Source organism: Solanum pennellii, chromosome 4 (assembly GCF_001406875.1).
Source record: "Solanum pennellii chromosome 4, SPENNV200".
In the NCBI taxonomy this organism is placed as follows: domain Eukaryota; kingdom Viridiplantae; phylum Streptophyta; class Magnoliopsida; order Solanales; family Solanaceae; genus Solanum; species Solanum pennellii.
The window spans coordinates 70,692,544-70,704,184 of NC_028640.1; the positions used below are offsets into that span (position 1 = coordinate 70,692,544).

The 11,641-nt window shown below is 28.1% G+C and overlaps 1 protein-coding gene across 1 annotated transcript; it reads left to right on the top strand.

The window, feature by feature from the left end:
- Positions 1 to 2,040: 2,040 nt before the first annotated feature.
- On the top strand, positions 2,041 to 4,209 carry LOC107016098 (uncharacterized protein DDB_G0288805-like). The gene is made up of 2 exons (XM_015216581.2): positions 2,041 to 2,427; positions 2,523 to 4,209. Exon 2 carries the CDS (start codon positions 2,586 to 2,588, stop codon positions 3,984 to 3,986), a length of 1,401 nt encoding a protein of 466 aa, XP_015072067.1. The 5' UTR covers positions 2,041 to 2,427; positions 2,523 to 2,585; the 3' UTR covers positions 3,987 to 4,209.
- The last annotated feature ends 7,432 nt before the right edge of the window (positions 4,210 to 11,641 follow it).

Genomic DNA, 11,641 nt, shown 5'->3' on the forward strand with positions numbered 1-11,641 from the left:
AAAAAAAATGAATTCAGTCGGGAACCACATTTGTGGATTCCGAAGGGTGCCTAACCCCTTCCCTTCGGAATAACTTGAACCCCTTACCTAGAATCAATTGGTTTCGTAGACTTTTCTTTAATAATTGGTTTCCTAGTTTTTCCTAAAAATTAGGTGGCGACTCTTTTTTTAAAACTCGTTTATTTTTATAACTTTGTTAAAATTGAATCAATTAATCATTTTCGAGTTGCCGCGACGTTTCGCCTTATTTCGAAAGAGTGGGGATGTAAACACCCTTTAAAATGTAGTTGCAGCTAACTAGAATGTGGTTGAACTAATCACTATGAAGCCTATTTATTTAAAGACATTTTAATTATAAATGATTAGGGTAGATATATCTAAGTGTATTTATTTAGTAAAGTATAGGTTCAAAGATCATGTGAATATTCATGACAAAATAATATTTAATTGTCCAATGAGTTAGTTCATTAATTTTTTTGATCCCTTCACACATGTAAGAACTTCAACAAAGAAGGGATGATCAAATATCTTTTGTTATAACTCATAAAATTTTAGACCATGAAAAATTACTTTCTTAAAAAAGAACTTTAGACCATATAATATAAAAAATTGGTATAAGAGAGAGAGAAAAAATAGTCATTTATCGAATAATTATCTCAAAAGAAAAAAATTATCAGCCAAAAAAATTATAATATATATTCTTATCGACGTCGATGCCAAAAGATTCTCTACATCAAATTATTACACCGTATAATAATAATAATAATAATAATAATAATATTTATTTTATAATTTTTCAAGTTTCTGGATGGTCCATATTCTGACTTGGTCAAAGGATGAGGTACACAATAATATTTCATCTGTAAATCAAATTTTATTAATTTTCTTTTAACTTAAAATATTGGATGGATTGCATTATTTGCATGTTATTTTTTTAATTAAAAAAATAGTCACACAAACAGATTTTCCGTAACCACTGGAACTCACAGGTTGCAAAAAAGCTAGACAGTGCATATAATAAGTCATGGAACAAAAAGAATATATTAATTACTAGAAAACTAAAAGAGCAAATAAAAAACAAAAATTTTAAGAAAGAAATTTAGAATTGATTAAAAGAAATAGTTAAGTAAAAGAAATTGTATATCAAATAATTGAACAGTACTATTAGATTATATAAAGGAACCTTAAATAATAATATATGTATTGATTAATTTCACCAATCAACCTTATTATTTGAAATTGAGAGTTACACATGATTGCTTAATGAATAATCTAAATGAATTTACTTTACAATTAAATGTAGTTTTGACAAGAATTATTTAATACTAGAATATAAGGATGTTACAAAAATTAATTACTTTCTTTAACTCTCATATAAGACAAGTCCTTCATATTTTTAAAGAACATTCTTAACATATTGAACCAACGTGACGATACGGCGCGCCGTAGCCAATGGTATTTATTTTTTAAATCAACTCCCCTAACCCCTACATTATTTGTTTAATTATTTTATTATTTAAAATTTACTAGCACGATTAATTTATGTTTTCACGTATTAAATTCACTAACTAAGATTAAATTCAGTACTCTATAATTATTATTGTCAAAAAAAAAATTATTTCTACAATTGCAACGTATCCCTAATAATTGAATTTTTATTTTTAGTTTTGCAAGTTGATGTAATAGTTATCTATAGCAAAATTTCAACTAATTAAAATTTACATAATGTAAAATTCAAATATTATTAAAAATTCTTTTAGATACATATATAAAATTCAAAAACTTAAAATTTTGATTTTATCCGTCTCACTATAACCCTGATTATTCCGGAGGTAAATGATGTTCACAAGACAACTTAAGCAAGTTTAGTTGGCTACCTACTCTTTAAGTATTAAATTGTTCTTTTTAATATCATTTTCACTTTAATAGTAGTTTATATATATTTTTTCTCTTTCCTTTTATGTTTCCATAAAACTTTTCTAGTATTCATTTTTCTTGTTTTCACACACAAGAAATCTAAAAGAAAAAAAAAAGATATTCTTTTTCTCTTGATATACCAATCTCTCACTATCTTATGTATTTGTATGTACATATCTCTATCTCTTTGAGTTTGACCCGTTGCCACCTACCGGCAGCTTCTTTGCTCCCCTCCAATGTCCTACCCCACCACCCACCTATTCTATTTTTCCTTTTCTAACTCAAAAAAATACCAAAAAACTCTTTACTTTACTTTACTTGCATCTCTTTCAGAGCCATCCTTATATTTAAACGCTCCTTTCTCCTTTTCTTTTCTCCCTTTCGATTTCTTCAAACCCTAATTCATCATCATCGGAGAAAATATAAAGTTATGAACCTATTTGGTTTCATTTTTATTGGATGTGGTCCAAGAAAGTGAGCTAAGCTAACTCAAGGAAGTTCAACATATGGGTACCTTTTTTAATTTTAATATGTTGATTGGTTTTTTTTTTTTTTAAGATTTGAATCTTATTCAAACTTTGCAACTATCACTTTCTATTTTGCAGGTTTTAGTAAATACTAGACTTTTTCTTCTTTAATTGTCTTTTTAGTGAAGAAAAATTAAAGGTATGGATTCTGGGAATAGTGGGAGTATGCAATCTTCAAGTGGTGGTGATGAAGATTATGATGATTCACGTGGAGAATCTATTTCAACTTTTTTGAATAATAGTAGTAATAATAATTCACTTGCCCATTTTGGTTCAATTCCATCTCATAATAATACTAATCCTTCTTTTCTTTCTCATCACCATCAACAACACAACCCCAATAATAATACTTTCTTTGATACTGCTGCTAGTTTGTTCCCACAAAGTTCAAATCCTCAGTTCAACGCGAACGATCTCATTTGGTCATCATCATCAACAACATCGTCATCTCGGGCTTTAAGATCTGATCAGAATTTGAATTTTATCTCATCAGCTCCATCATCAAATGTTACTGCTAGTGGTCAACTCTTTCATCATCCTAATCAAAACCCTTTTCCGGGCTCAAGTTCGTTACAAGCAATGCAACAGCCATCAATGGAACCAACGAATGTTGTACGGGCCTCAAGCTCGGCCCAGCCCGATCAACAGCCCAATGTAGCGAAAAACCCGAAGAAACGCACAAGAGCCTCACGGAGAGCGCCAACCACCGTGCTAACTACAGACACGACGAATTTTCGACAAATGGTTCAGGAATTCACCGGAATCCCTACGGCTCCGTTCACGGGTTCACCCTATACTCGCCGTCTTGATCTGTTTTCGACAGCTGGATCGGGGATGAGGACGGGACATTTGGATTCACTTGGACCATTATACCCTTTAAGGCCATCAGCACAAAAGGTTCAAGTATCTCCATTTATGTCACAATTATCATCTTCTCCTGCATCTTCGTTGAGTTCTAGCATGATTGATGCTTTAATGCCTGGAAATAACAACTCTATTGTTGGTACTACCTCGGGCTCTACCTCTACTTCAACAAATTTCCAGTTAGGTAATTCAAATCATGTTGGAATACAAAAACAAGCACAAAACTTGTTCAACATGCAGAATCAAATTCTTTCATTCAATACTGGATCAACCATTTTCAACACCAAGTCTTCAGGAGGCGGAAGCAGTAATACGATGAATGTTCCTTCGTTAGATGAACTTGGAATAAGTCATGAGCAACAAGTGAGTGCGAATCTGATCAGTGGATTTCAAGGAGGGAATAATAGCAATAACAATGTTAGTAGTCAAGGAAGAAATGATGGAAATAATCTTTCAAGATCGTGGAGAAATAGTAATAGTAATAATAATCATGATGGGGGTCAAGAAAATCAACGGCTGAGATCATTTGATGGGAATAATAGTAATGCTGGAAATTACAACAAGTTAAATTCAGGTAATTCTTCTACATCAGAATTTCATCCTGAGATTAATAAGGGTTTGGAAAATGTGTGTTCTACTGGTGAAGGACCAGTTTCTTCATGGACTTGTCCTGATTGATTAGAATTATTATTATTATTTTTATTTGTTTAAGAAAAAAATATTGTTGCTGACTATAAAAATTGATGACTTATTAGATCAATTTGGTAAGGTTTTTTTTTTCTTTCTATTAATTAATTGTATTTTTTATTTTTGGTTTAATTATATACGTTGTAATACACATGTAGATATTTTGTACTACGTACTCTTTTTGATGATGTTTAAATATTTGGTAGAATGAGAATTTTGGATTTTGTAGTATTATATATCTTGCCTGTTTCTTTTTTTTAAAATTCTTATTCATATAATTATGTTAAGTTTGTTTAATTTCTGTTTATTTTTTTAGTATTTATATGCACCGCTCTTATTAAAAGGTAGAGCTCTAATCTTTGACAATTATTAAACTTCAATAAGAACAAATCCTTAGATATATATTTTTTTTATCTAATATAATAAAATCAAATTTGTTAGTAATGGCATGCGGAGTGTTTACCGATTTAATTATAGAAATAGTTTTGGAAATGAGTGATTTTAAATTTTTATCCCATTTTATTTGTTACTTAGAAGATTTTCTTATGGAGCATGGATAAAATACCCTATATGACACAAATTTTCGATGGGGATATTCATAAATAATTTAGCTCACCATTAAGGATTTATAATTTTTGTTTAGATGATATAATTCATCAGAAACATTTTAGACAAGTCAATTTTTATAGATCTCGTCCATTTTTTTCCATAGTTACAAAGAAAGAAAAAAAAAATGATACTATACGTTGTGTTTGGATAAGTTTCAGATAAGTATTTAAGAGACTTATGCAAAATAAAGCACTTTGAATATTTATAATATATTATTAAAAATGCTATGAGTATTGGCTAATTAATTGTTTCCAGAAATATCTCAACGGACTTCTCCACCCACAAACAAAAAAAATAAAGAAATAAAAAGAAAAAAGTAAAAGGAAGGTCCTTAATTACTTTTAGTCTAATAAATTCATCTAAAGATATATTTATCCAGTAACTTTTCTCATTTTATAGTCAAAACCATTATTACCACTTAATTAGAGGCTTAATTTCCACAAAATATATTACCGGTTGGTTTAACCTGAACCTTTTTCATTTGTCAACTAAAGACAGCCAAACAAACTTGCAAAAGTCAAAAAAAAGAAGTGTAAATTCCTAGGTTAAGAATATTATTAACTAGATTACAATGTATAAGTTCTTGTTTTCACATTGTCATATGGGAATTGAAAGAAGAAAAAAACTTTAACCTACTAACCCCTAATATTCTTTTAGTATTTAACTTTAACACACTGATCAATAATCACGTATATATTTTCATATGTATTTATAATAATTATAAATAATTGTCATTAAAAACGGGATTATAAAGTTTGAGAAAAAATAGGTTATCCATTATAACACGCTAAGATATAATGACACGATCTATATGTATAGATAGAGCTAGCTAGGAACGTGTAGATGATTTATTCGTACACCTATAAAGAAAAATTAGAATCGATATATAAGTTTTTATATATAAAGAAAGATAAGTTGAATTTTGAATATTTATTTTATATAGTTTGAATTTCAAATTACTTATATATGTCATGTATATTATTATATATTCTTAGAATAGTCGGCAGAATCCATACTTTTTTCTTTCAACAGAAAAATTAGTGCAATTTATGACCTTTTACATTTTCGCCAACAGACTTACAATCTACAGAAAATTCATCTCTTAAATATTAAGCAAACAATATAAATAATAATAATAATATATGGAGTGGGTACCAAATTAATTAGCATTATTAAGAACCTTTTTAAGACCCCCTTTTTAAGACCCACCATTCTCGTTACAAGTCTCTATTATTTTAGTACGTGGGCTATTTAGTTAACTGAAACTTTTATTATTATTTTTTCTGTAGAGAGTCCCCACAGCTGATCTAACAATTCATATTAATTGCAAGTGTACTAGTTGTTTCTTATTCTCATGTCAAACTTCTACTACAAATGTATAGAAAGTTCATTTCTATGCTTGACCTTCAATTCATTTTTTTATATTTAAAAAAAAAAAGATTTTATTTCATTGTATGACATATATAAAATGTTTTTCTTTTTGGTTTAAAAAACAAATTAAAAAACAATAGGGACAATTTTGTCATTCTTGAAAATCGATAGGATCATTGTGTGAACTTAGCTTAAAACAAATAGAATCATATCATGTTGAGTTATTTTAGATTCAACCCATTTAAAAGGCTTAATAACGCATAGTTTATCTCTTAAACTTAAATGATATTTTATTTAGACACGAGAAATTAAATGATGTTTCAATTAAACATAAAATATGACATTTGCTTTAATTATGCGTATTCACCTCAATAATAAATCGTATAACCCCAAAGTTTCTTAATTAAAACACTTTATTACTAGTTCACATGTGCAATTGAAATATTCTGACTAGGAGGGTAAGGGAATAGCCATGTTCTTTTAGTACATAAGAAAAGAAAAGGAAAATGAGTATGGTACAATTGTTATTTTCAGACGAAATGATTAGTAAGGAGATTAGAGAAAATATAAAATGAGTATATAATAATTTATCTTGATTTCAAAATAGAAATGATAGTGAATGTTACCAAGGAAGAAAAAGGGGACTGGAGGGGCAAAAAATTAAAGATGAAAAAGAAAGAAGAGATGATTATATACGAGATTTTTTTTTTCCCCAAGTTTTGAAAGGATAGAAAACATGTGAGAAAGGTATATAAAATCATGGTGGCCCCAATTCCAACGGAATAATCTGATCTTTAGCAATGATTATTAATTGCTTCACACACCATGTATTATTACAATATTTAGTAAGTCTATAGTATATATCTTTATCCATCAATTTTAATTTATTTCTATCTCAACTACTAAAAAATAATTGTTCAAAAAATCAACCTCATGAGTTTGTTTGTTACACCTTAAACCTGCCCGCGTTGCATAACCTTAAGCCCACCCCGCTCTATTGCCCTCCCCAGTTGCGGGGTTGGGGGTGGGGGTGGGGGATGGGGCGTTTGACCGTGGAGTGGTAACAATAATCTTTGAATCACTAGTGAATTATTTTTTTTGAGTTTTAACTTTCAAAGTCATTTTCCTGATATTTAATTTTTTTTTTTATTTCAATAATTTTGAATAATATATTCTCTTTCATATAAACACTTTTACTTGATGCAATTTTGGAAAAACATAGAATTCGTCAAAAAAACAAAAGGAAATAAGGGGGGGGGGGGTAATTGAGCATGCAATGGCATGATTACTTCTTGAAATGCAGTGAGGTAAAAGTGGGAAGAATAAAAAACTAAATAGTTGTAGGTCTTTTCACAATTTTTTTAAAAAAATTAAAAACTGTATATACGGTGGATATTTAAAAAGAAAAATTGAATTATCATAAGCTCAAATCAACTCTAATGACTAATCCTTAATTAGCTTAACGAATAGTAGAGGTGGATACGTAGTATAAATTATTGGAAATCATTTGGCTTAATTCGAGATTTAGGGCTGTTTGGTTTAGTCAAAATTTGTGTAATAAAAAGAATCTTATTTGCATAAACATGAGTAAGTAACTATAGCTCAAACATGTTCCTAAATTGTTAAACTCTCTTAAATTTTTTAAAAGAAAAACCAAGATCATCTTTAAAATCAAAATAAAAAATGTATATGTACATACATTTTTCTTAGACTATCTACTGTGATCATGTAAGATTCAATTAATTTAAATTTATCTTAAGTCGAAATATTTCATTTTTAAAAGTGGAACTTTTTTTTTTTTTTTTGCTAAAAACAATTTCACATTTATAACTAAAATCTAAAAATATGGAAGAATATATACTTATAGTTACCACTCAATTCTTATATTTGGGGTCCTCTTGATCGCGTATGACAATACTTAAGACTTTTTATATGTTATACTTAGCATAGGAATATGCTTAGGGCCCTCTTCCACATCCTCATTATATTTGTGTTTGTATATAGAAAAAATATCAATTTAAAAGTATTTATATATAATTTGAATAGATATTATTATAGGCGTCGAGTGAGAATGAAGATTATAATGAAATGTGCTCAAGGTGGTGGAACATAATAACGCGGAATGTCACATATATAACTTGTTTATCTTGCTTCTGTTAAGGAATCATTTTCCTTTTTTAAAAATAATTTACTTCCGTAGAATTTTTTTTTTTTTGTTTTTTTTAAAAAAAATTACTTTCTTAGAAAAAAAATATTTTCAAAAAAATTAACCAGTAAAATATGAGAAAATAAAAAAATAATTTCCTTCGTACCAAGCAGTTGTTATCAACACTTCGACTCCGAGCATACTCCTGTTCAACCCGACCCGTTTAATGTGCTTAGGACTATATGTGCTTATGTGTCATACCGATCCAATTTTTATTTAATCTGTCTATAAACCAAAAGCTAAAAAGTATAGTCGTGAATAAGAATGTCAAATGTGTTAGTTGAAATAGTATTTTAGGTGATCGATTAAAATAAATAGACAATTAAGTTATTAATTGGTCTAATAATGTACTTGAATTTCTTTATACTGAATTAAGATGAACTAAATATTAGGTCATATAATCTAATTTATATAATTTAAATTTCATGGTTTCTTTTGGTAGAATTTATTTAATCATCGAAACAAAACTTTCGTTCCAAATTATGGTTATAACAAATTTTTAAATGAGAGAAAAAAAGCTTAAATCATTCTAATTTTCAAATAAGTCAGATTCAGCGATTAAAATGGCTAAGTTAATAAGTAGGAATATTATTAATGTTCTCAAATCACTATAAGTTTGAGAGATTATATTGTTATGAGCTAATTCTAACATATTAGATATAATTATGTGGGAGAGATTTGATTTACAATTCATTACATATATTATTTTGGAAAAATGCATAAATACGCACTCAATCTAAGTCCAAAATTTCAGAAACACTTATCCTATACGAAAGTCCTATTACTTCCTGAACTTATTTTATAAATAATTTTTTATCCATTTTCGGCCTACGTGGCACTAGCTTGAAAAAAAATGTCAACACACGTTGGCCCACAAGATAGCCTACGTAGGTCGAAAAGGGTTAGAAAATTATCTATAAAATAAGTTCAGGGGTAGTAGGATCTTAGTATAGTATAAGTGTGTCTTTGAGATTTCGGACATAGATTGAGGGGGTACTTGTGCATTTTCCCTATTATTTTAGATTTTTAGTTATATTTCACTTAAAAGGATGGAGCTACTAAAGGGATCTTTAGGCGGAAAATTATATTATTTATACAATATGATTATATGTATGAGAAATTCTGAATCTGCTTCGATTTTTTCGTGTATTTACTTCTTCATATTTAAATTCTTTTATTCTTAGTAAAAAAATTTATTTACTTCTTCATATTTAAATCCTACTCTTAGTGAAACTTTTTGTCCATCACTAGCGATAGCTATCGGCTGTTTATATTAAGGTCTATGTGATTAGCCTCTAATCATGATGAGCTTAGTGGTACATGTGAATAATAAGCCTCTTTATTTTCAATTTAATTCGTTAATGATATGTTTTTCATTTACTTTAATGTTTTTCTAGTTCTACAGTATATTTTTATATGCGTAAGCAATGATGAAAACAAAATTAAATATGACGTGATTAAATTAGTCAAAATTAGAGAACTAAACTTCCAGGTCATGGTCTTGGTTAGACTGCTTTGGTAAACTTGATATATATGTAGGATAACAGTTGTTGAGTGTCTGGTATTAAGGGAAATATTTTTTATGAAAAATAATTATGTTTTTTATTTATAAAGATATTTGTTTTGTAATGTTTGATAAATAAGTGATATGATATAATTTTAAAAATATTTGATGATATATAATATAGAAAAATACTATAAGAATGATATGGGTGAGGAGTATGATATCAGGATTGGTAAGGGTTAAATGGTCAAGGAGCGAAGCTAATTGTGTTAGATGCATGAACGAAACGAGACAAAAAATTTGAAATGTCACTTGTTTGAATTTATTTTTCCTGATTTAGACTTCTAGTTATGAAAGTCATTTTTCAAAAAAAGTTCTTAAAAAAATATTTCTAAAATATTTTTACCAATCAAACCGAGACAAAGTTGAAAAATATATATTTCTCTACCTACCAAACACACCTAAGTTGTTTTTAGGAACGAACTTTGACTACTCCCTTGACAAGTATACCTTTTTTTCCTTTCCATTTTATAATATGATTTAATTTAACTAATTAAGATTTCAAAATATTAGTCCCTCGTAAATCATGTTTGTAGTATATCATAATTAAGAAAATATTAAAACGATAACTAAAATATAGTGTAATAGCAAAATTTAATGTCAAAATGTGAATGTGCAAATGAACCTACAACTTCTTGTAGGTTTTAAAAGTTATACACACGCATATACAGAGAGAGATATGTTTCTCCTCACAAATCAACAATGTTATGAATTATAACTTTTTCACCTTACTTTCATCAAATTACTTCATCACTTGAAAAAACACCGAAAAACATATTTTCTTATCTATAAAAATAAGACTAATATAAACATTTTCTAGTGATAATTTTCTATAGAAAAAAATACTGATTTTTTTATTTTTACTAGTATACATAAAAGTTTTCTTAAAAGAAAAACAAAATACTACTCCAAACGCTAATTAAAACTTAGGAAGTTCTAGCTAGCTAGTATCTACTATATGATGAAGGTGGGGGCCTTTTTCTCCATCCCAAAACAAAAGAAAATGATGTCTCATTGTAGCTAGCATGTGTGTGACCACAATCTATTTATCAAATTCTCTTATATATTTTACAGATTTTCTTTACAAGTTTCAGAAATATTAGAAGGACTCCCCCCATAGAAACTATTAGCATGAAAAAAGCTTTAATTGAAGCATCTGTTCGTATTTTTCATCGAAAAATTATATCATATATATATTTTCAATTGCTTTCTACATTTGTGTGTTAAATTGTAAATATGTTTAGTAAATTTCTTAACTTACTATGATATCTTTTCTTCTTTTTTTTAACTTCTCACTAGGTGTTTGGAGTCCACATTAGAATTACGATTAAGTTTTAAATTGCGCTCTACAAGGATCATTCGAAGATAACATTCTCTATAAAAAAAAAAATCATACCTAAAACTCGAACTCGAAATTTCTAATTAATTGACCATACTTTTTTGAAAAATAATTTTTTTAAGATCCATGTGCCACTTGTACATTTGGTGGATATTAATAAGAATGTGTCCTTTTAATAGTCTTCTTTTTGGGTCGATATATAAGAGGTCGGTTCAAGTAGATATAATTGGTAATAAATGTTGCTTGACCAATCACAAGTGAAGCCAATAATTTAGGAATTTCGTTTACCAAATTATTTTATTAATTATGTTTTGAAAATTTCAATTTTAATTCTACTAATACATTATGTAGTTTTTTTTATAATGATATGAATATCATTAATAAAAAGAACGAAGATAATTATTATATTGTTATAAATCCATTAAATAAGTGGATAGTCCATAAAGTTAGTACATGAACAACCATTCATATTCACTAGGTTACATGAACCTTTTTGGATAAGTATGTATCTATTTATTATGATACTTAATATGGTGACCTTTGGAATGATTTCTCAC